At 36.3% G+C, this 27,002-nt stretch overlaps 1 protein-coding gene across 8 annotated transcripts in view; it reads left to right on the forward strand.

Moving 5' to 3' along the window:
- Positions 1-27,002, forward strand: part of atp8a1 (ATPase phospholipid transporting 8A1) — a 332,848-nt gene that overhangs the window by 210,088 nt on the left and 95,758 nt on the right. For 7 of the 8 annotated variants that reach the window (XM_073922212.1, XM_073922214.1, XM_073922215.1 and 4 more), the window contains 3 exons: positions 10,151-10,323; positions 15,153-15,336; positions 23,420-23,530. In XM_073922212.1, the coding sequence (XP_073778313.1) occupies positions 10,151-10,323; positions 15,153-15,336; positions 23,420-23,530 (468 nt within the window). Of the gene's footprint in view, positions 1-10,150; positions 10,324-15,152; positions 16,803-16,895; positions 19,944-23,419; positions 23,531-27,002 lie in introns of those variants that run through there. The other variant, XR_012389972.1, reaches the window with a different exon arrangement.

The following is a 27,002-nucleotide window of genomic DNA, read 5'->3' on the forward strand; positions in this document are numbered from 1 at the left end:
AATAGTGACACCCGGTGATTATTTATTGAATTACGTTAATTTTTGTATAGTGGGCCAGATTCTATTAATATTGGACACCCCTGGTCTAAAACATCATGTTAACGGACTCACATATTTCAATCATGCTTTCTGAAATGTCCTCTCAGACTTTGGGATCCCACTGTGTGCGCTGGTCAAATAGAGCGTATAGGAAGGAGAGGGATGCGGTTGCACTGCATGAAGCCATTTTAAAAGACGGGAAGGGGTCGTGTACTTAGAAAAGAGGTTTAGGGTTCTCTTTCATACACACACGGTACAGGCCAAAAACTCCCTGATGGGACAATCTACTCTGTTGACCATGAAACCAAAAGCCATCCGCTTTTAAAGAAGGAAGCCATTTGAAACGCACACACCCTACAGGTCATCTGGCCCCTGCAGGGAGGGTCTTGTCTGTTGTCTGTGGCAGTTAAGGGCTCTAGAAAGGCATTTTCCGCAGCGTGCACACATGCAAACGGAGCCCCAGAGCGTCCCGCTGCGAGGAGGCGGGGTTAAGGTGATGACGGACGGCTCTCCATCTGTCAAACAGTCGTTTAGTGTGATAGATGGAGCAGCAGAAAAAAGGAGGCGCGCTCCAGAAAAGCAGACAGCGCTATTTGAAACGTCAGCGCCTGCATATGCACATGCTTCCACAACACTCCAAAAAGAAAACACGCAGGAATTCTCGGAGGTGCTGCGCTCTCACATTGCAGGAGAAAACACAAGACGACCTCCTTTTCCTCTGTGTTTCTCTTGTGTTTAGTAGATTCAGTGTATTAAGGGAAATAAGATGGATGAAGGGGGCCACTCATCCGGGGTTGGGGTCTTCACCGGACGTCTGAGAGCTTTATTATCTCAGCGGAGGAAAATGCGAGGCTCTGTGGGACGGGTCAAAAAACAGTAACTCAATAATCGCATTAAATATGTGGCGGATGAAAGAAAAGCTTTAGTTCACAGATAAGCTGAGAGAATGGACAGATTGTGGAAAGAAGAGGAGCACAAGAACAGGCTGGCTTTTAATTTAATTCAATGCACTTTTCTTGACTTGTGCTGCAGTTCATTTGTTCCGCTGTTATGTTGTAAGTGGGTTTTATGAACCACTATAGTTTATCATTTTTACTCTCCTCTGACAGATATACACTCAATTATTATTTGCTGTTTGTTCAAACTACTTACTGTAAAGCATAACTGAGTGTTTACTTGAGATAGACCCTCCACAACGATGGATACACTTAATAGCTGCTTGTGTAGGCTATTTGATTTGTCCACACTCTGTCTCGGTTATATTGTGTGACGAAAGGATTGTGCAGGCACGTTACGGTTTGAGTTCAGGTGTAAACGCCACGCATCCGAGACATTGCTTCAGTTATGACTCCATTCAGCATGATTCCTATCCCAGCTTCTCTTAATACATGTACAAGTGTATCAATATTGAAGACTGCTTGAATTTAATTTTTTGCCTGGTTAGCCTACCTTTGACTGCACGGTTCTTGCGGTATTGCCAAAATAAGGGACTCTCCTAGGAAAATTGGGACATCTAATCACCATTCAACTGGCCCACGACGACTAATCCACTCCAGAACCTCATGTATGACTTAAGTTATAAGAAAAATCTAATAAAATAATAAATATCGATCCATCCATCCATCCATCCATCTTCCTACCTACCTACCTACCTACCTACCAACCATCTATCTGTCAGTCTGTTTGTCTTTCTGTCTGTCTGTCTGTCTGTCCGTCCCTGTCTATTAGTTATAATTTATTTAAATGTACAATTCTTATGATTTATAACACATTCATTATGACTTTACCTCAATAAACTTTTAATTTGCTGCTTATTATTAGTACTTAAGCTATTAGTTATAAGGAATGTAGACCAACTGGGCAGATAATAACATGAGAATTGTCTCTCTATAGTTAATAGCCAGAACTGGTAGCTAAACTAAAGTGTTACCATTTCGTCTCTAATGGATGTAAGACTATTGCTGAAGTCCTCCGAAACAAATTTAGGAATCTTTTAAAGTAGCCTAACTATTAGCCGAGCTGGGGAATGGAGATGACTTGTGAGGATAATAGAAGCATTGTTCTCTCATTAGTCTTCATAAGCCATCTTATCATCTGGTTTTCTATTGTGCCAGACCATTTTATAATTATTATTATTATACACACCTACAGAATAGAGGCCTCGTATTAGAGAAGCTCTTCCAGCTGCACTTCCCTCTCTGTCTGTTTCTCTGAAACTTGAGGCTTCTCCCTAAAACCCATGGCTTCTCTCTCTAAATATTTCCTTTGAGCTTGGGTTTCAGATTCTTGTTATGCCAGGAGAATGTTAGTTGGTCCCGAGGGTGTAATTGCACTACTCTTTGGTATCTGCCCTCTACACACACACACACACACACATAGTCTCACATTTTGTGGCAGTCATCATACATCTCCATTTGATGTTTTTTTTTTTTTTTTTGTCTGTTTTTTTCTTTAAGACATCTATAATGTGTTAAGAAACCAACTAGACCTATAATAAATGACTTTTGTTACCAATGTTGGGAAAAGTTAATTTGGAAAGTAATGCATTACAATATTGAGTGACTCTCTAAAAAAGTAACTAGTTGCGTTACTTTGCTACTTTTTATACTAAATAATGCATTACGTTACTTTTGCGTCACTTTTTCTGAACTTTTCTTTCTTTTTTTTTATTAAAGGAGTTCTCCAATTAACAACACACTGTATAACCTACACCTTAATTTGCCTTTAAGGATCACAAAACACCAAAACTTATTTTTTGAGCTGTTGACAGTCATATATGTGTCCCAAGCTGCTAAAAACACCATTAGGACACATATATTACACAAAGTAAAAATTTGTTGTTTTTGTGTTATTTCGAGCAAATTCGTTCTTCTGGTTTGAAACAAATTTTTGAAGCTGCCTCACGGCGATTAGATTCTTGTGTTTATTGTAGATTAAAATGGCTCATTTGGATTCTCCCGGATGCATTTAGAATATGTTTGCTACCCAAGTAATAAGTCCTTGAGAACGGGTTTCTCAAGTCAGGTGGCGCATTAGGCCAGGGCTCATCTCCTGTTTTCAAAATGCATCACAAACTGCTTGAGAAACTGTTCTACTATGATAATCGGTGATGAAATTAAATGTTGTTTAATAAGATGTGTTTGTGTTTACTAACTGTTTATTTAGTTAAACATGAATTTTGAACTGTAGGCCTACATAAGCTCAAAACAGCGATTTTTGATTACCCTAATTTGACTAAACAGAAATGGAAATTAAGACATTTGATGTATGCAGATATTAGTGACATTATTGAATTAACCACAGCGATCAAACTATTACCGTCATGTAGGACATTTCGTTGTATTTCCCGACAAGATCCGCAGCTGTCAGTTAAGGACCACACACACATCGCGAAATGCGGAAGTTTTTTCTTTCCATTTTGCGTGTGTTATTAAATTTTATAACACTCTCACCAGTCCTTACTGTCAATGTGTGTCTAATACCCCATTTTTCAAGACGGCAAGAATGAAAAGTTCATGAGTTAAAGTGAAACTGCCGAACTGCAGTTATAGTCAGGCATCCTGCTGAATTAATTATTTTTTTGTCAGACGGCTCACCGGTTAGGTATACATCCATGCTAAACTATCAACGTGAAAGTCATCATAGCTTGCGTAGAATATAATCAGCTCCCAACCCAACTTTGAGAATAGATTAACGGCAATATTTTTTTTATCACACAATAAGAGTCTCACGTTAACGCAGCACGTTAACGTTGATGATGGCCCACCACTACTAAAAAGTAACTTGCGTTATATTTTCAAAAAAGTAATTTAAATATTATTACTTATTTTTTGAAAGTAATCCATTACTTCATTCGTTACTCAGAAAAGTTATATTATTGCATAACTAGCGTTACTTGTAATGTGTTACCCCAACACTGTTTATCACATCAAAAAATTATTTGATTTTCGCAATTTGTAATTGAAACCAAAACAAGAAAATGCTATCTCAGACTTAATAACAATTCACATTTAACTAGCTTTTCTTTGTAATTTAAGTGTCCAGGACTGTTATGAATGTTACAATTTTTTGTAGAGTTTTCAAAAAAAAATGCTGCTTCATTTATTCTTTTTTTGTATTATTATTATTATTATTATTATTATTATTATTATTACTAATTATAATATAACAATTTATAATTTATGAAGTCAGAATTATTAACCCACTGTATATTTTTTTCCAAGTTCTGTTTAATAAAGTAAAACATTTCTACACAATAGTTTTAATAAATAATTTCTAATAACCAATCTCTTTTACCTTTGTCATTATAACAGTAAATACTATTTTACTGGATATTTTTTTTCATGATACTAGTATTCAGCTTCAAGTGACATTTGAAGACTTAACTAGGTTGTTTAGGCAGGTTAGGGTAATTAGGCACATCATTGTATAACGATGGTTTGTTCTTTAGACAACCGAAAACAAATATAGCTTAAAGGGGCTTATAATATTGACCTTAAAATGATTTTTAAAAATTTAAAACTGCTTTTATTCTAGCCAAAATAAAACAAACTAGACTTTCACCAGAAGAAAAAAATATTATAGAAAATACAGTGAAAATTTCCTTGCTCTGTTAAACCTCATTTGGAAAATATTTGAAGAACCAAAATAAATTCACAAGAGGGCTAATAATTTTGAACTGTTATCGCATAACCATATATCACATTCAATTATAAAAGTACTTGTATTGGATAATATTGACTATTTTGGCTCTTTGTAGCATCTTTGAAAAGCATAAAAGGCATGATGGAGTTAACTTGAAATGTCTGTGTCATTAAGCCAGATGTGAAGGTATTTAGATAATCAGGTTGCAAAAATGTCAACAGTTTAACTTGAAGTCACTTGTTTAGAGTGTCTTGTTGACCTGAAAGAGAAATCTAACTGTAAATGGGCTTAACTCTGTCAATCTGGGCTGTTTGTCAAACGTGCTTGATGACAGGACGCCTTTTCTGCTGTTCATGAGCTTGATTTTATTAGTCTTCATTTTATTTTTCGGATCTCGAAAGGTTTGTTTGTCACGCTCTCTGCTGAGGTGGAATGTGAAACCAGAAACATGTTGGACAGCTGTGGAACAGAAGCGCAGGTCTGTTTACCCACAGTGCTCTGGGATTTAAAACTGTGAAGACAATTCAATTGAGCTTTTTTTCTAAAGCACTTTTACAATGTAGCTTAACATGGATGTACAGTTCAGAGTTAAAGTTCAGTTTAGTTCAGTTCAGAGTGGTTTAATTTTCACTGCTAATAGTCCAAACACTGAAGAGCAAATCCATCGATGCGCAATTCCACAAGTGCCAAATCAAGGAAGTCAGTGGCGACAGCAGAGATTTTTTATTTTGTTTTATTTTTTGCAGTCATGTTCAGAACTTTCTTTTACACTCTCAGAAATAAATGTACAAGAGCTGTCACTGGGGTGGTACCTTTTCAAAAGGTATACATTTGTATTTAAAGGCTCCTTACTAATGTCTTAAGGGTACATATTGCCATCTAATTGAAATGTTTAGATACTATTACATAACTTTGAGATACCAATGTGAACCATTTAAGAACAAATATGTACTTTTTGGAAAGGTACCACCCCAGTGACAGCTGGTGTACCTTTATTTCCGAGAGTATACCAAAATGTTGAATCTCTGAGTGCAGGTTGTGGGATATTGATTTTTCAATAACAATAATTTAATATTTGTTGAGTGTATTTCTTTGCTGTTTTAGGCCTGTCATAGATGCATAAATATTAGACTGAAGCTATGAAAAGTTGGTCATTTTAAATAATAATTAAATGAATCATTCATTCAATTGATTTGTTCAAAACGTTTGATTCATTTAGAAGCAAGTGACTGCTGTTAAATGAATCATTGACTCAAATGATTCATTCAAAAATATGAACAAAACTCTGCAGTGTTTCTCTGAGATGCACAAATGTTCTGCTTTGCAGAATTGAATTTTTTGTTGTTGATGAAACAGCTTAAACAGACAAAAACCCAGGCTTATTGCGGATATGTACCCAGGTCTACATTTTTGGGGACAGCGAAATGCGTAACCGGTGCTACTTTTGCTTGCAGTGTTTGTTTTTGCGAATCTGCCAGAGACCGCTGTTTATGCTTTTTGATGATCTCAAATTTCTCTCACACATCCTTTTCTCGCGAAAATCCACCAGACGGTGCAATATGCACTTGAGCCGACCAGGCCAGTTTGCTGTCGACTGACTGACTGATCGACTGACCCGCCCACCACCTAAACCTAACCAGTAGTGTTTTCAAAAGCAATCTAATTGATTTCCTCACATTTTCTGCCTGTTGTTTATTTATTTATTATTGTTACTGGCTGCATGGTGGCGCAGTGGATAGCACTTTCGTCTCACAGCAAGAAGGTCGCTGGTTTGAGCCTTGGCTGGGCCAGTTGGCGTTTCTGTGTGGAGTTTGCATGTTCTCCTCGTGTTCGCGTGGGTTTCTGGGTGCTCCAGTTTTCCCAAGTCCAAAAACTTGTGGCACAGGTGTATTGGGAAGCCCAAATTGTCTGTAGTGTATGTTTCCCAGTGATGGCTTGCAGCTGGAAGGGCATCCGCTGCGTAAAACATATGCTGGATAAGTTGATGGTTCATTCTGATGTGGCGACCCCAGGTTAATAAAGGGACTAAACTGAAAAAAAAAGAAAATGAGTGAATTCATTATTATTATTATTATTATCATTATTATTATTATTATTATTATTATTATTATTATTAGCTTTTGTTCCACCTGGTTTCTGTAACTGTTTTTTTGTTGGACTTAAACCTCGTAGTTGTGGTCAACTTTGCTCCACATCCCATTTCCGCTAACGTTTGCGGCGAGCCACTGCGCAAACTGATAACAGCGCAAAAGCTTCCCATATGGACGTATGCAGTCAGCTGGTAGCGCTTAAAGGAGTAACAGTTGACTACAGCATGGTACCACCCCATAGTGTTTGTTTTAAAGACAAAATGCAGCCAAACATACCTCTGGCTACATAATTTGTGCTCTCCAGGAATGTAGACAGGGGTACGTATCCATACACTGTAAAACCCAAAACGTTTCGGGTAACTCAAACCATTTGAGGAAACCGATTGCAACAAACCATTTAAGTTCAAAAACTAATCCTAATGAGTACTGTGAACTTAATCCACTTGACTAGACGAAGCAATTTGAGCACAGTAAAACCCAATAAATGAACTCAATCCAACTGAGTAAAACCCAATGAGTCAAGACAACTCAAACCGTTTGAGGAAACCGATTGCTACAAACCATTTGAGTTTAAAAAAAAAGCTAATCTATATGAGTACTGTGAACTTAATCTATTTAAGTTGAAGTAATGAGGTATTTAATGAACTTATTACCTTCAACACTAAGTTCAAAACTCTTTTCAAATGTGTAGAATTTAGGGTTGGGCATCTAAGCTATAATGCCGATCCGATACGCATCTCGATACAAAGAATACGATCCGATATATTAGCGATACATTTGTGACATATTGCGATGCAACACGATACGATTCACACCCATATCACGATACGATGCGATATTTCAGCACTAACTAATTAGATCAAGTTTATGAGATTATGTGAAAGAGGATGCTGTGCCATTGAATGAGTTTGATTATTTATAAACCAAGCAAAACCAAGACTTTTTTTACAAACTGGCTCTTCTCTCAGAGCCAGAGTGTCAGTTTACAGTAGAGGGCCATTTTAGAACATATAGCACATATTATTTAAGTATTTTCAAGATAAACAGAATGTATAAGTGCAATATATATTAAAACAATATATATATTTGCACTCTTTCAACATAAATAAATTTAGCATTGCACAACAAGAATTGTGATTTAACTTTTCAACTATGAAAACAAGTTTTACAAAGATATTTTTTGCCACTGATTATTCAAAACTTAAGGTTGTGAACTAGCAGTGTTATGCTGCTTTGAAACATCACTGTCACTGTAAACAACAGGCTAATAAAAATATAACAAACCAGCAATCTTCTTGCTGTGAGGTGGTCAAACTACCCACTGTGCCACCGTGACACCCAATTATTTTTATCATTATTATTATTAATATTATTATTATTATTATAATTAAATAAAAATTAACAGGAGGAGGTGTTTAAAACATTCGTTCTCCGTGACACTAGGCTGAATATCTTTGCAGATGAACAATGCAATAACATCCGTTATTGGCGTAGAGCGAGCAGAACTGTTGCGCATGGAAAAAAAAAAACTTGCAATGCTTTTCTCACCACTTTTGGAGCTGGTTGAAGCAGTGCGAAAGCCGGGGATGCAGAAACACTGGAAGATGCTTTCACAACAACACCGTGGCGCCGCTTCAAGTGAGATTTCAGATTAGTCGTACTGCCCGCGTATTTTACAGATGCGCGGCACATTTTGCAAATTGCATCTGTCCTGTCATGTCGTCCATCCTTAAATCCATAATGTTGCTTGCCATACTTTAGATTTTAAACTCAGTGGGGAATAAAATGTTTGTTTTGCTTCTCGCGCTTTCTGAGGGCGCACCACTAGCTTCATCCGCACACCTGATACACTGAGTTGCAGTGTGTGCACATCCGCAAATCCGTTGCTAAGGCTTACTTTATGTAGGTCGATTAAATTATGCGCCAAAAACAGGTTGACAACACTTGTTAATAAATAAAAAATACATTCTATATTAAAAATATAAGCTGTATCTCGGAAAAATCGATGCATCTCGCAAAAACCGATTCATCTCGATTTGCTTCCAAAATTTCATTCATCCTCTGCTGCTCTACCGATGCACTCGCATCGTGCACGCGCATGACCGCGTATCGATACATATCGGTTAATCTTCCCATCCCTAGTAGAATTAACTTTCAGTCAATTTGGAGTTAACTACAATCATTGCATCTGATAAAGTTGACTGTTGGGTTTTACAGTGTAATGAGCCTGTGTTGCAAGTTTGATTCTAAAATCCTTAATATTTGAATGATGTAAAATCAGTATCACATTTGTAATCACACTTGCGCACTATAGAAAATGTCTCTCTGGCTTGTGTGAACTACTTATTGTCTCATACCCATTTCATACCTTACAAATATAAAAAATACGTACTGCTATTTAACTATTGTTCTAGCTGCATTATCTGGAGTAAATGCTTTTAGACTCTCAATGCTTTCATGCTCTGTGTTTGCTTTTGGCAAAGTTACTGACATATTGCGCATCAGCTTAATAAATACCACACACCCGTTTTAAGTGTGTTATCATTTCCAGCACATAAGAGAGCGGAGATGTGTGATTTTTATGGGAAATGTTAATATGGCAAACAGCAGCCGTCCTAATCCAAACACTGAGACACATCCCGATCCCTTACAATAACAGCTTCTTACTACAACCTACATTTCCTGCTGAAAGCACAATTTTCGTCATTAAAAGTCGGTATAAAACAACAGTCGGGTCAAGTCAAAGATCCCAACTTTTCTGTGGCCCAGTCAGTGTTGATTAAGATCTTCAGGGTTTAATCAACACACAGAAATATTTCTGGCTCCTGATTTGAGCCCACGCAGCTGCGACAGGACATTCCTCTGAAATAACCCCCCCAAAAAAACCCAGACGAACACTTTTCAATTGCATGAACGTGGAGAAAGCAGGAGGTCTGGAGCTTTGCTAAATTCCCATGCCGTTGTGTTTCCTGGTCAGGGCCACTGAAAGGCCTTGTTCTAACAAACGAACCATCACAGCGAGCTTGGGCTTGGGCTTTTCGTAATGAAGCGTGCCATATGTGTATTCTCACTTTGATGCCCCGTGCATTGACAATAAACCGATGTAAACCCCATGTGCAAGAAGTGTCTAGTGCACTTCATGCAAAAATTCCCGTGTTATTCTTGGGATTGATTACATTGGCACTGGAATTATGTGTAGTGCCTCATTAGAAAAGGTCTATGATTGATTGCATTACAACCCCCCCATCATAACCAACTCAGTCTTTGGTTTTCAGAGTAATATTTACATTCCTGCTGATTTAGTCGGTTATACGAATGTAATAATGTCATTTCGCATGAAGTGTTTGTCTTATGTTATTCTGTGTGTTTGTGTGCAGGGCACCAGGGAGACCCTCAGTCATCACTGTGGGATGCTGGGAGATGCTCTGCACAAGGAGAATGACTTTGCTCTCATCATTGATGGAAAGACGCTCAAGTACGCCCTCACTTTCGGAGCCCGTCAGTATTTTCTGGACTTGGCACTGTCCTGCAAAGCTGTGATTTGCTGCAGGTATGAGCAGTAATTCTATATGGACAATTCATTAGAGATCAGCTGACAACTTTCCAAAAGTGATTATTTACTTCGCTTAAAAAAAGCAAGTAAACCCGTTGACTTACAACCAACATGTTGACTTAAAGTTGAGTAAACCTGAGACTCTAAGCTTAATTATTTATAATTACACACTAGTGTTGTCATGATGCTGACTTTCTGTACAAATCGGTACCGAAATTTTCAAAACCATTTCCCGCTAATATTTAAACGCTGTCGAGTGCATTCTTAAACAATGCTGATTGGCTATTGTGTTTACGTGCTCCACAGAAAGTACTGTGATTGGCAGGGTTATTATAGTTAACGGAAAACTAAACTAAAATTTAAAAACATTTTCGTTAACTGAAATTAAAATAAAAATGAGAGTATTTTAAAAACTGACTGAAACTGTATTGTGTACATAAAAAACTAACTGAAACTAACTAAAATTATAGCAAAAACATCCTTCGTTTTCATCTTTGTAAATGTATTTAATACATAAGTCTACTGTATACCTTTTAGAAGTAAATCTATTTACTTTGCGCTGCCAGGTGTTTGACCCGGACGCCACCTCAGAGTCTGTAAACGTGTTGCCATTGGCCAGATCAAGCTGGTTCTCCTGCACTCAGACCTCGCTGTTGCTTCCATGAAAAAAACAACAAGTGGACTTTCAATTCAATTCACCTTTATTTGTGTAGCTTTTACAATGTAGATTGTGTGAAAGCAGCTTCACGTAAAAGGTAAATTGGAACAGTGTAGTTCCTTTTTTAGTGTTTAAGTTCAGTTTAGCTCAGTTCAGTGTGATTTAAAAATTACTACTGAAAGCCCAAATACTGAAGACCTAATCCATCGATGCTTAGCTCTACCAATCCCAAACTATGCAAGCTAGAGGCAACAGCGGAAAGGGAAAAAAAAACTTCACCAATTGGCGAAAGTGAAGAAAAAAAACTTTGAGAGAAACCAGACTCAGTTGGGCACGACCATTTTAATTTCTCTGCTGGCCAAACGTCTTGTGCAGAGCTGTAGTCTCAGCGGCAGAGGCTGGAAGCTGGGCCTCAGCGAAGACTCGTCTGTCCCTGGAGAGTCACAGGAATCAGTCTCATGCTCTCCATTCCTCCATGACCACCACAGCAGCTGCTCAGGATACGGCCTGGTCCAGTATATGGAAACCTTGGGATCATTTCGTTGCTGGTCTTGGACATGACAGCAGCATGGTGACAGCATTAAATGCGACCCGAGCAGAGACTTATGTTGTGTTCACACCAGACGCAGTGCATGCGGATAAATCTCGCTATTCGTGCATGAACATTTTGAGTTTACTAGCTTCATTCGCACGTCAAATTCACTTCACAACAGATGTGGATTTGTGGCACGGGCAGGACTTCTGTCTGGCCAGTGACTCTAGCTCCCCCAGGACACCAACAACAGGCGCTACATCATAATCATGCCCCCACAAGAGCAAGCTCCTCATTGGTTAACACGGTGCGAATGTCTACTGAAGATCAGATTTTCGAACTCGAGCGATTTGCACCAAACACTCGATACGTGCATTAAGCGAGTCAATCGCGCAAAACACTCAACTCGCGCTGCTACATTCACATGAATCGCATCATTTGCGTGTATCGTGTTTCTGGATTTCTATTAGCGTCTTTGCATTGACTTAGTGCGCTTAATGCTTTTTCAGCATCTGGTGTGAACGCACCATTTAAAATGAATTTAACACATTTGTGTCCAATAATGAATTTTATTTCCATATTAGTGATTGTGGATGAATAGTTGTTTTTAAATGGATCTTCTAAGTTAGGGGTGTCAAACGTACGGCCTGCAGGCTGGATCAGGCCCGCAAACAGGTTTAATCCGGCCCGCAAGATGATTCTGTAAAATATAAAAATGAGCTGCAATTTTTCAATAAAAGAAGCTGCTGTTCCAATTGTGCCCACTGGATGGCGCAACTGCAAATGGTTAATTTCATCCAATAAAGCAGGGATTCTCACTAGTGGGCCTCAATGATCCTACAGGTAGGCCACAGGATTAAAATTCCCACGCTGTCCTGCAGATACCCATAGTAGTCGATGAAGCTCTCTCATCGGCGATTCTCTCAGATTGCGTCTTTGATAGTTCACACTGTATGATTGTTGCTCACGTGAACGAGCACTGATTTGCCTGTGATTTCAGGAATTTGTCAGGGATTTTTCAAAACCTGTAAGTGAGTCAAAATAGGGGTTAAAATCATGCAGTCTGAACTTGGCATAAGCACTCTTATCCACAAACTGCTTACCTTTAACATGCCCCATCTGACTCGAAATAAACAAGTATATATACTGAGTTATTCAGTTATTAGAACAGTACACTGAGATCAGATTTGAGAAGCGGTGAACTGATAATACTGCGCATGTGTGAACACAAACAGTACATGACAGCCTGCTGTGACTGAGCTAAACCTGAACAACTGCAAACCAAGGGCTTAAATAGGAGGATCTTGCAAAGCGAGAAAAGTTTGCATACTCTGCCTGTGTTGGTGTGGGTTTGGTCCAGGTGCTTTGGTTTTCCTTACAGTCCGAAGACATGTGCCATAGGTGAATTGGATTAACTAAATTGGACATGGTGTAAATGTGAGTGTGTATGGGTGTTTCCCAGTACTGGGTTGCAGCTGGAAGGGCATTCGCGGTGTCGATCATATGCCAGAATAATTGGCGGTTCATTTCGCTGTGGTGACCCCTATTAAATAAGGGACTAAGCTGAAAAAAATGAATGAATCTTTATAAATCAAGCAAGAGGGCCAAGCTTTCATAGTGGGAGACCAATTGTTCTACATTTAACTATATTTGCATTGTTAATACAAAACCTACAGGAATGTGTATCACCATGTCATGCTCTACTTAAATGTTTACCCTTTCACAGATTAATGCAAACATGTATTTGGAGGTTAATAATGCCTTTTTGCCCTCCAGCAAACTGACGCCATCATTGGCCATTTCTCTGTACTTACAAAAACATCAAGTGACTGGCAGACAATTACAGGCCAGCACCGCCGTTCTGTTTAAGGAACAAATTACCTTTCCGTTAGGTCGCAACCTCCCCAATAAACATAATTATATGAGCTCTCAAAGCAGTCATTTGCTAATGAGTGTTATTTTTTATAATAGTAGATTATAGTCAGAACGTCTGTCAGAAACGCATGAAGTCAAACTGTGCGCAAGCAGGCGAGATTGAAACTTTACAACAACAACAAAAAAAAATGCAGAAAGAGAAAGAAACATATGAGGAACCAATTGAGCGTGACAGGGAACTGCCAAAAATCAGTGTCAATTTCCAGAAACAACGCACACCACAGGTGCCACAGCCATTATGCAATGCTTGATGTAATCTAACCAGTCTGCTTTCGCTCATGACACACACACACACACACACACACACACACACGGTGTCCTGAGGAGAGCAGATTTGTGCCTGTGGTTGAATAAACGTTAAACTGACTCTAGAGGTCTCCTGTTATATCGGCAGCAATCTCCGCTTGACTGGAGACTCTTACATCACTCTGCCGTCAGTGCTTATAGGATGACCTGTGTGTGAATGTTTGAGTTTAATCCCAGAGGAGTTTTTTTTTTTATCAGCCTAAAGCGAGAACTTAATTTCGTTTGCTCACACAGATGATGCAGGACTTTAATACACTTAGAGGTGTATGTTTAAGGTCAAGCATTTGCACTAATTTGCTTGGTTTTGACATATGTAAAGGTGTGTGTTCATCTGTTTTGAAATAATAAGCTCTCCAAAAACCAGGAAGTATCAAACTTTTTTCAAACTTGAAAAGTGATGGGACTTTTTACGGTAAATAATTTATATATATATATATATATATATATATATATATATATATATATATATATATACACATATACATATATATATATATATATATATATATATATATATATATATATATATATATATATATATACATATATATATATATACATATACATATATATATATATATATATATATATATATATATATATATACATATATATATATATATATATATATATATATATATATATATACATATATATATATATATACACACACACAATGTTACTATTTTAAAATCAAATAACTGTAGTGTTTGTGAGCAAATTAAACCAGTTCAAGAGACATAAACCCCAACATTTAGTTACTGCCTTATTTTTTATGTTATTAGGTCATAAAAAATGAAAATACATTTTTTTTTTCTTCTGAAACGCAATATCGGAAAAGTTTCTAAATGGTAACCAGAAGTAACGAAAATGCAAGTTATACTATTTGACTCTTGTATTAGTATATTTCAGTGTGAGATTTTGGAGTTCTTTTTTTAACCTCTCTTTTTGAAGAGACGAACACATCTTATGAAGTTGAGATGAGACCACAGCTGTTGAGGTCACGACGGTCGGCCAAGAAATCAAATGGTTGTCAACACTAATAATCGGCTACAAGAAAAATAGCCTCCGATCTCTCTGTAAAGGCGCCATTGCAAATCCCCAAACATGCTGTAAATCCTTAATCCTTTTCCTCATGGTAAGATATAAATGTCAGTTTCAGCTCTGGAGAAGTTTCAAAACAAATGTTTCAACAATGTTCTTTATCGCACAAAAGATGACTTAAATTGCATTACATTTTATGTTTATGTATTTGCCAGATGCTTTTATCCAAAGCGAATTGCATTGGATTGCTTTACAAATAATCTGATCAGTTCTTGGGAATCGAACCCACAACCTGTTTGATCTGTAGTCATATAATTGCTTGTAGTCATTATCACTTGTTTTGTTTTGCAGGGTTTCTCCTCTTCAGAAGTCTGAGGTGGTGGAGATGGTGAAGAAGCAGGTGAAAGTGATCACTCTGGCCATCGGGGATGGAGCCAATGATGTTGGGATGATCCAGACAGCCCATGTCGGTGTTGGCATCTCTGGAAATGAAGGACTGCAGGCTGCCAACTCATCAGATTACTCCATTGCCCAGGTGACAAACTATCAGATATCATAATGTATACCTACAGGACAAAAATAAGGGCCAGATTTGATAAAGAAGTTAACTTGATGCCAAATAGATTTTATTTGTTTGATAATACAGTTTTTCTCATTCGCTTTGATGCGTTTCTCACAACACCAGTGCATTTCTGCACAACAGTTAATGCATTTCTCAAAACAATTAGTACAAACTGAAAAACCTAGCTGATAACCTGCAAAAGCGCATCTCATGCTCAAAATGGATAGTTCATTCCTCAAAAGCAAGTATTGATGTCAATCAAAGTGTCAGTGTCATCAAAATAAAAAGTCCTGACACCATTGTTTATGAACAAGATAGTCAAATGACTTTGTCATGTTTTCGTTATGACAGTTTACTCTGGACATTTTTTTAATGCAAAACAGTCAGATTTTGGTGACACTTCCTGAAAATGCTCAAGACAGCACTGTATTTTATTTGCACAGCCATTTGGAAACTACAGTGAAGTTAGACATCACTGCATTGAGTGAGTACAAGACACTGAATATGTATGTTTCACATTTTTACTGCACATGCTCGTTACAATCCTAATTTATTCCCAGCATTGTGCAAAAGAATAAACACACCCTTATTTACAACAAGCATAAACTCCCTTTAGGTAGAGCAGTGCACAACTGTAAACAATATTGCAGAACATATTGGAACTGAGCCTACAACATACAAAGGTCTGTAAATCATTCATCAAATTGTTCAATTTTAAAGACATTTTCAGGAAAATAAAGATTTAAATTTGTTTTATAAAATTAGCTTGACACATTTTGACAACTAGTTTCCCATTTTTGTATGTAATGACTCAAATAATGAAATGAGGACTATTAGTTTTATATGGAATGACTATTCAGCATTTACAAGTTTAGTTAATTTTGACTGACATGACATAAGCAGATGACAATGTTCTAAACAGCAATTTGTATGAAAGCAATTGATGCATGTCCGAAAGCATCTACAATGTGTTGAAAAGAATGAGAAACTGCTACTAGGATGTGCACAAATGACTAATTGTTTTGAGAAATGCATTACCTGTTGTGCAAATGTAAATAGTGTTGTGAAAAATGCACCAAAGCAACTGAGAAAAAACTGTAAATAGGTTATGCAATACCCTGGCTCAGTAAAAATCAATTCTAACTAGTTTAGAAAATAAATGTATATGTAATAAAATCCAGGGTGGACATTTCAGCAGGACAATGATCCAAAGCACAGCCAAGAAAACTCTCAAATGCTTTCGGAGAAAGAAAATCAAGATGCAGAATGGCCTAGCCAATCACCTGGCTTGAATCCAATTGAAAATACTAGATAAAGATCAGATTTGATAGACGAGGCCCACAGAACCATCAAGAGTTTTAAACTTAATTGAAGTCTGTCAAAAACTCACACCTGAGCAATGCATGAGACTTCATTCTTCATCTGAGAGTTGTCTTTAAGCTGCTGTCATCAAACAAGCCTTTTATATAAAGTATTAAATACATTTCAGTAGTTTAGCCCTTTCTTCTTGTGTTATTTCATTGTTATTACAGTGCATATCATATTATCTGCTTCAATTCCATGTCAACAGCTCCTTTAGAAATATCATTCCCAACGAAAAACATGACGTGTTCAATACTTATTTCCCCCGCTGTATATATCCGAGGCACATATCAGTTCCACCTTGCTTCAGTGTGATCTCCAGAAAGTGAACCCTGGTCTAGATTACGTATCTTGGGTGAAGGGTTAAACCTGTGGCTCATCGATTCTGCATTCTGAGATTGCGAAACAGGTCGCTCAGGTCAGTTTACATAGCTAGAGTGTTGTCTTACTCAACCCCCTCTGCTGTCGCTGAAACAGGACCTGGCCCTCTTATGTAAACTTAATTAAAAAGATGTTTGGAAATTCACAGATTTTGATACAGCACCATCTTCATTGTGCGTTTAACAAAAGAAAGCTCAAGTGTCGTGGATCTCCGTCAACATCTCTCTCCATCTCTGTCCCGCTTTTTATTTCATGTTTTTGTGCGATCATCCCTCCACACGCTTGTTTTTCCTTCACTGCCCCGAGCTGCCTGTTCAGCGGCCTCATGCATCGGATTACCAAAGAAAGCATCTTGTCTTTTCTTAAGTGCCCTCATCATATTGTGCGGGCAGGTTCACAGAGCGTCTTCTCAACTGCCTTCCAGCAAAAACAGGCTCGTATGATGTTTGCTAGATCCGACGGCAGACTTTAGCTTGAGTGTGTGCATCATTTTAATGCAGTTGCATCCTGTTTTGCATTGTAAGGGCAAACACTGCTGCTTCTTATCAAGATTATAAACGCACACACTCACACCTACAGTGCAGCTGAAGACTCTGTTATTATCCCTACTTGAAAAGTGTATTTTTTATATTTATATTTCTGAGTTGCTATTTAATGGAGACAACACATTGGGCTCTATTTTAACTATCTTGCCGCAAAGTATTAAGTGCGTGTCCAAATCTACTTCACTATTTTAAGGACAAAAAATAAGGCTTATACCCCAGCGCATTGTCTAACAGGGTTGTGATTATTCTCTTAATGAGGTCTGGGTGTGTTTTGAGCATAATGTGCATTAAACCAATCAGAGACTCATCTCCCATTCCCTTTAAGAGTCAGTTGTGTCGCGCCATGGTCTTATTTACATGGCGGACTTTGTAAGTGAAAAAACTGAATGCTTCACTAGCGAGAAAACAGTTAAACAGGCCATCTGCAGCTCAAAAATAAAGAACAAGCCTCCTCTATTCAGCCTCTTTACCTTTTTTTACTTGACTCTTTACTCCTTTACTTTTGTGGATAAGGAAACGTTGTTGTACGCACTCCACTGAATACATCCATTAGCCTACATATTTAATTTAGTTTAAGCGCAAAGATTTGTTTCAAAACTATTTCTAAATTCAGTTCTAATTAACCAGTTAAACTCTGCTGTTATTTTGGGATTTCCGCCTGGATTTTGCCTACCCAAATTAAAAAATTTGGTCTCATTTTAAAGAAAACCCTTTGAATTTTCATAAAACACTATTGAAAGTGGTTAAAATAACTGTATATGTCGTCTGTGTTATAATAAACACCTAAAAAAAGAGGCGCTTTTTGTATTTTTATTTATTTTTTTATAAACTCAAATTTGAAAGTGTACCTTTTTAGGTTATGTGAGGTCTAGGGTGCTGTAATTAATTTAGGTGGTTCCCGAACATGTCTGTAATCATAGGAAAAAAGAAAAATGTCTCTACCATAATCTATGCAAAAGTTATTGTATTCCAACTGATGAGAGGTGCTATACAAGCCACAGGGATCGATCATTGTTTTCATACTTCACTATTCTTTTGTTTGATCAAACATAATTTACTGTGTTTGGACCACGTCAGACATATAACAGGATTACTTATGCACATCACCTCAAAAACAGGGGCTGCTTAGTGATCATAAATGTGTTGTTTTCACTTCTGCGCCATGGAAACACCGTGATTCATTCGACAACTGTTTGATGTGTGAATATAATTCAGTAAAAAGAATGCTAGAACCGGATGAGCACCGGCAAGAGCTTTCATTTGAGCTTTAACTTGTACATGTGTCATATGAAAATAAACCAATGTAAAATACCTAGCTGGGGTATCCAAAATACCGTGTATTTAAGTGTAAATAACTTTTGTACAGTTGGATAAAAACCAAAGTGATGCATATGTGCATAAAATATAGATTCTACACTTTCAAACGAAACCACTTAAGGGGGTTTGGTGCAATGCTAGCCCTTTAAATCTTAAAGCTAATGTCGATGATGTCGGAGTTTAACTGGTTAAATAAAACAAAACAAATAAACTAACAAATAAATTAACAATAATAACGAAATGTGCGCAAAAAACATCATTGGAGTTATGTCCAAACACATGTCTTATTCTTATGCCCCATATGGTGATGCAGACGTCTCCAAAACATGACAGCTGGCCAAATCTAATCTTGTATCTATTAAACAAACATAAATATGCATATAGTAAATAATACTGCTAATAGTAATATTGCTCAAATGCAAATTGTCATGAATAAACTGAAAAAAGCCCCCTGAGATGAGGCATGGAGTAAGTGGTTTTATTTTTATGTAGAAAATAATCATTTTGTAACATTTTAATCCTTAAATTTTTTTCTTATGTAAAGATATTTGTGTGTTGCTGTACATCTTGTGTGTATTAAGCAAAGTGTAAGCATTTGAACCCGCATAGGCACATAACTAATGCGCTCAGTGCTGGACTTCAGACCAGGTTTTAGTTGGTCAATGGCGAACTTCCTCTGAAATCCTTTTCAGATCAGCACACCCACGAGTCCACAAAGCGGCACAAATGGATTTGCTATTTAAACAATGTGGTGCAAAATATGAAAATTACTGTTGCGCTGGTCTGAAAATAGCAACAAATAGCTAGGCCTTCGCCTTTTTGCGCTGGGTGTATGATCAGGATCACGGTGACAACAAATGTGTTTATTTTCAACACGTTTTTAAACTTATTAATTGTGAATACTAATTTCTATAATAACTTTAGAAATTTAGCTATTTTCTTTTGTCTTTGACTGTAAATGTCAAAAAATATGGGAAAAAAAGAAAAAAATATATATAATATATATAATAATTCCAACAACTTTTAAACTTAAAGTTCTAAACAGTGACTTTTATTAACATTTTTAATTGTTTAAAGTGAAATATTGTCTGTGTTGGTGTTGTATATTACGCTACAAAAGCTTGTAATAAACTGCTGGTTCATTTTCTGTTATTTTACAGACTTATATTACTATTTATTATTTCTTAAACATTATTTTATTTTAAACTACTAAACTGTCAATAAAAGTCACTTTGTTAAATTGTAGAGTTGAATTTTCAACATTAAAACTCGACAGAGCAAAGATCAACATCCTATAATGCAATTCACATCCGTACATAAACTGAAAACACTTGTGAATCACAAAATACACAAACTGTTAATTTTATATTTTTAATTTTATATTACTATTTTTTACAGTGTACATATTATTTTACTAAATATTTTTCTAGATAATAAAATATGTGCTGGTATGTATTTTTTTAAATATCCCAACCATTTTCATTAGTTTTATTTTAAAGAAATGTTTGAATTTTTACCAAAGGTAATAATAATTTTGACCAATATATATGTATAACTATGTCATTTATAATGACCATGATATTACTGCATTTACTCATTTATTTAGTAAATAATTGTTTTGTAATTTATTTTATTTAATTAGTAAAAAAATTGCTGGAATATAATGCTGATAATATTACATAGTTTGTATTATATTACATTTGGGTATTACATTTTGCAGATATTATGGTGTATAACATAATTTATTCCTTATATTTATGTCTTATTTAAAAAAAATTTAATCTCTATTTAATTTAATTTATTTGGATTTTTTTTATATTTTCTTTAAAGAAAATATATTTTAATTTCATTTTTAATTTGTATTATATTTAATTTGGATATTATTTTAGCAGATATTATGATATATAGCATTGTTTTTATTTAATTTAATTTATTTTTATTCTATATTTAATTCAATTTTATTAGTATTTTTCTTTTATTTCTTTAAAGAAAATATATTTTCATTTAATTTTTTATTCTATATTTAATTTAATTTGTATTTTTATTTATATTTTTCTAAGTAAATATATTTTAATTTAAAATATATATTTCATTTGAAATATATATATGAAATATATTTAATTTTAATTTTATCACCATGCACTTCCTAAGTGTTCAAATTACATATAAAGCTTAAATCCAGTCTCCCTTCACAGACCCTCCTGGAATAATTAGTGTTGAACCCAGGGTCTGTAGGTTTGTTTGGGGTCTGCTTTGAAGATTAAATTGTTTATATGAAGGCATAAATCAGCATGCAGGATCTCTGCTGTGCTTCAGCCACTCAGATCAGCAGAATGTCTCCTCATCCAGACTTCACTGTAGTCTGTCTGTCATCGACTCGCTCTCCTCACATCCAGAGGTCAAACAATCCCTGAGCCCCTCAAAGACCCTTCATACCCCGTACATCCCATCCTGGTGCTGCTGCCCTAGTAGGAGTCACCTGCTGTTTGTTTTACAGGGAGGATGTTTATAATGCTGTCACATCAGGCTGATCCTAAGCAAAGAAAAATCAGCATCATTACAGTAGAGATCGCTGAAAGAACTTTGATCATGTTTGTATATAACACTGTCTGATGGTTTGTTTACGTTGTCATAGAAAAGCATGAAAGCAACTGAACATGAACATGTTCATATATATATATACATATATACATATATACACATATATTATATATATATATGTGATTTAGACCTGTAGGCTGCTGAACTCGGCAGAAAATATGGTTAAAGCGCAACTTGAAAATATTTTTCAACGCAATCTTTTGCAATATATAAGCAAACTACTCATCGATTGTTTGAAAAAAGACATCTGTTTGGCTTGAGGAAAGTTAAACATGCAGTGACTACAACAAAAACACCACTTTATATTCAGTAAATCTGACACAATCCAGATGATTGAAATGGTTTATTTACACAGATTGAGTGTTGGGTTCTGTTCGGAGTAGATTAAGAATGTTTGGATGCCAAGTTTGTTCCTTAGATTTTATGACAGTCAGGTTAATATTGATTAAATAAATCAGCACACTATCATCTTAAAAACATAGCAAGAATTAGATGCTTTGTTTCCAGTGAGGACTTGTTAATGCTTTTATCACCAATAGGGTGGATTACTGTAATAGCCTCCTCACTGGCATTCCCGAAAAGACGGTCAGACAGCTCATCCAGAAGGCTGCGGCCAGGATTCTGACCAGAACAAGAAAATCAGAGCACACCACACCTGTCCTCAGGTCTATACACTGGCTCCCAGTTACATTCAGAATAGATTTTAAAGTATTATTACTTGTCTATAAATCACTAAATGGCCTAGGACCTCAATACATTACAGATATGCTCACTGAATACAAACCTAACAGATCATTCAGATCTTTAGGGTCACATAAACTAGAAATTCCAAGAGTTCGTTCAATGCAAGGTGAATCAACCTTCAGCTACTACACCCCCTGCTGCTGGACTCCAGCAATGATCTCTGAGGACAGGTGTGATGTGCTCTAATTTCCTGGTTCTGGTCAGAATCCTGGAAGCAGCGTTTTGGATGAGCTGCAACTGTCTATAAGGCTAGTGAGGAGGTCATCACAGTAATCCATCCTGCTGGTGATAAAACCATGAAAAAAAGTACTTGCTGGAAACAAAGCATCTAATTCTTGCAATGTTTGTGAGACGATAATATGCTGATTGACTCACTGCTTTGACATGACTACTGAAACTCATATCTGACTTCAGAATCGCGCCAAGATTCTTGACTTTATTAGCACAAACAGCCCTGAGTGAGAAGCAATTGTCTACCATTAGTGTGTTCACCTGCTAAAGCAACTAAGATTAAAAATGTGGAGCTTTAGGGAGCACAAATGAACACTAGTATCTATAGATTGACTTCTGACACACTTCTTTTCACAAATGCACAGGCATTTGTAGCTCCGCCCTCTTCTAAAAAAGAGCACAATGTCATTTAAATTTAAAGTGACAGTTATCAAAACAGCACAATTAGGAATAAAGCCTAAATGGTGCAGTTTCAAAGAGTTATAAAACAAAAATTGTGTGGTATTCTGAGCTGAAACTTCACATACACAGGCACATCAGAGACATATTTGGACATAATAGCTCCCCTTTAAAATAAATATTTAGTGTAGTAACTCAAAAACTGTTTGGTTTCATTGCAGCATTCCAATTTTTTTTTCTTCCTCTAAGTAAGAGTCTCAGAAGACCGATTGTAGCTGTAGATCTCACGAATTTGGGTGAGACAGTGTTGGTCTTCTCCCTGAAAACTCTAGGCGTCCTGTTATCCAGCACAGATGAGATTGTCTCTTTATTTTTGAATCCAAAAGCGCTCTCTGTCTTGGCTGGGAAACTGTAGATCTTGTGTAAACGATAGACCTTAATGAACTCATCTCTGTCCTCCCTACTCTCTCACACAGTTCAAGTACTTGAAGAATCTTCTGTTGGTTCACGGAGCTTGGAATTACAACCGCGTGGCCAAGTGCATCCTGTACTGCTTCTACAAAAACATTGTGCTCTACATTATTGAGGTAAGAAAGTCAACGCATGCTAATTAAAACAAGAAAATAAATATGACTCCTAAAGGGATAGTTCAGGCTTAAGTGAAAATCTACTCATCATATACTCTACTTTGTGTGATTTTAATCATGTATGAGTTTTTTTTCCTCTGTTGAACTCAAAACACAATATTTTGAAGAAGGCTGTTTGCTGGCACTCATTGACCTCAATAGTTGGAAAATAAATTACTATGGAAGTCAATTCACTCAAAAAATGCTGGGTTCCACACAATAGATTTGTTTAGGACATCGTGAATGGATTAAGTTTATTAAGGTTATTAGTTTTTGCAAATATAAGTGGATTGAACATAATACAACTAAGTTGTTTCAACAAAAAACTCAAGAACTGTGTTGTTTCAGTCTCGTTCTTCAACACCAACATTCTTCAAAAATCCTCTTTCATGTTCAACAGAAGAAAGAAACTCTCAAAGGTTTAAAACCGAACAAAGTCTACATGTTAGTTTTTTCTGGCAAAGAATTTATAAGATGAATAAAAAACTAAAGGTGGGCAGTTATAGGCTATGCTGGGGTTTTTTTCAGCATCTGACTTGTATTGTCACTAATAGGCTAATATTTTCTGTTGTTCTTATTATTATTTTTAGTGACTATATTAAAACTGATTAGTAGTCATTTAGACTAATTGTGAAGTTCTTAAAAATGTAACGTTCTATTATCATTATTATTATTATTATTATACGGTTTCGAGCAGTTAAAGTTATTTAAAACCACATGAAGGAGAGTAGATGAAGAATTAATTTTTATTTTTGGCTGAACTATCTCTTTAAACATGCTAAATTTAATGACTGATTACTACTCCATTTATTGTGCTAATCATTACAGGGGTATTTCACACACACAAAATAAAATTGTCATAATTTAAGGCACGCTTTCACTGAGTAGTATGGTACAATTCGGTCTGCTTTATGGCCGATTTTACTGTCAAAAGGTACCAAAAAGTGAACCGTACTGTACCAGTTTTAGGGTACCATTTTGAACGGGTACCCAGCACAACAAAAGGGTACCAAAAGATTGAGCAAGACGCTCAGCTAAACGCTATTGGTTTACAGAGATACGTCACTAGCTTGTGCACAAGCCAGCAGAATGAAAACAAAAGAAGCGGCATTTTTAAATACACAGCCGAAACATTTCACTGTAATAATATATACATATAATAATGAGCCATGGTCATCCGAAGCTCAAACAACCTTGTCGTCATGTTGATGAACAGCCACGAAGCCAAAAAGAAGAGCAGAATCTGCCCTGTGCCCCGCTGTTGTTTACAAAAAAGCGCGAGCGGTTGTACGTTTTTAAGCGAGCTTGCGTGCGTGTGTATATTTGAAATAAGGAACTTCTTGAGCAGATGATAATAACGTGCGCATGATTATTGAAGTGCTTCTGACATCAGATTCTTTCAGAAACAGACAAACACCAGAGTGAAGCTAAAAAAAAACAACGAAGCAAGTGATTCTTTCAGCAACCTAAAACATGAACAAACTGCAATGTATAATTATTTTCATCACCTTTTGGACTATTACGAACTCTGAAAGACAGAATTACTCTCTAACAGGGGTTACATGTGCTGGTGAAGATTAAAGATACAGATAAGAGATTTGCTCTGACTGTAAGCTACATTTTACATGTTGTTTTTGAACCCAAATAAGGACTAAATGTCTGCTGTGTGTAGTTTTTCTGTAATTGGTAACATATTGGAGACTGTAAGGGTCTGTATGTGTTCATATACGTTGCATTTATTTATTTTTAATATTTTTAATTCAATTTTAATTAAAATTTTAATTTTTAATTTTAATTTTAATTTTAATATTTTTAATTTTTAATTTTAATTGCAGACTTTACTGTAGGCTATTTCACGCTATCATTGATCTGCAGTTATAATCAAATCATGTTCAGAGAAAGGTTAGTCATGAACATTTATGCACAAGTATGTATGTGCATAAAGCATCTGTTTTGTGAGAATTGCTTTTCATATGATATGTAAACGACCCATACAGCTTTACTTTGACATTTCCTCGAGCGAGAATGAAGTCGAATGAAACTTTCTGTCGTACACCACGCACACCAAAAGAGTACCATTGGTACCCTTTTGGCAGTGGAAACACATGCCTGATAAAGGTGACCCGTACCGACCTGTACCAGTCAATGAAAACGGCCTATTACTCTCCCTTTATGTGTCAAATCTTTATTATATTCTTTCTTCCCTTTAACACAAAAGAAGATATTTGAAAAAACCTGTAACCATTGACTTCCATGATATTGTTTTTCCTACTATGGAAGTCAATGGTTTCAGTTTTTCAGCTTTCATCAAAATAACTTTGGTGTTTTAATGGAAGAAAATCATAAAGTTTTGAAACCAATTGAGAGTTTTCAGTTTGTGAGTAAATATTAATTTTGCGGTGAACTATCCCTTTAATGACCACTCTTTGAAGTAAGTAACTGGCATTTTGGTGCATGTTGGTAGTCCTGCTGCAGGAATGTGAGTCTGTCGATGTGAAGCCCACAGGTCATCGATCTATGATGCTATTTGAGATTTTCCAGAGCTGGTGCTGATAGCTGGTTCACAAAGCTGACTCGACTAGTTAAAGGACTGCTATCAGCACCAGCTTTATCATGAGGGGCGTCCGGCTGGTTTGAACACACGTGATTTAGGAGATGTGACACCTTCAGGACAAGTTTGTGGCTTCATCAAAGCTGAAAGAAGAGATAGTAGCAGACTAATGGTCTGAAAGCAATATTGAACCGTTTAACCTTTGCTTTTACAAGCCTAGTGTTAGTATGCTTTTAACAGTGCAGTAAATCAAAATGCAAAATGTTTCCAAAATTAATCGAAATAATGTGTTCAAAATCTGTATGCTGTACTTTTATCATATTCTGGGTCTAGAATCGTGACTTTATAAAAGAGCCTAAAAACTGCTCAACCTAAATCATTTCTGAACTGGTCTCATGTAAATTCTGTTTTGTCCTTTTTACTACAAGTTGATTATGTCTAATCCTTGTTTATCCTGGTTTCTTCTCAACGATGATTCTAATTGCTGTATAAGTACACTAAAGAAGAGAATGTTGTTTGCTGGTTTTACAGCTTCAAAAAAGGCAATCATACAAAATTGGTTTACCCCGCAGATATGTGCAAAAACATTTTGGATTCATAGCCTCCTTAAAATAGTGACGTTTGAAGGTACAATAGCACAGATAAAGGCTAAACCATTAAATTAGGCTAGTACGATTGATGCATGGCAATGTTTTTCTTCCAACATTTTAGACTATATAAAGCAATGACCATGTAAAGGGTTTTCTTTCAGATTGAAAATTGTTGATATGTCGGTTGCTCCCCCTCCCGTTTGTTAGTTGTTTGTTTGTTTGTTTGTTTGTTTTGTTAATCTAAAGGCGCTAAAACATTGATCACCAAAAGCAATTCTGAACTGAAGCCATG

This window comes from Danio rerio, chromosome 14, assembly GCF_049306965.1.
Source record: "Danio rerio strain Tuebingen ecotype United States chromosome 14, GRCz12tu, whole genome shotgun sequence".
NCBI classification, from domain to species: domain Eukaryota; kingdom Metazoa; phylum Chordata; class Actinopteri; order Cypriniformes; family Danionidae; genus Danio; species Danio rerio.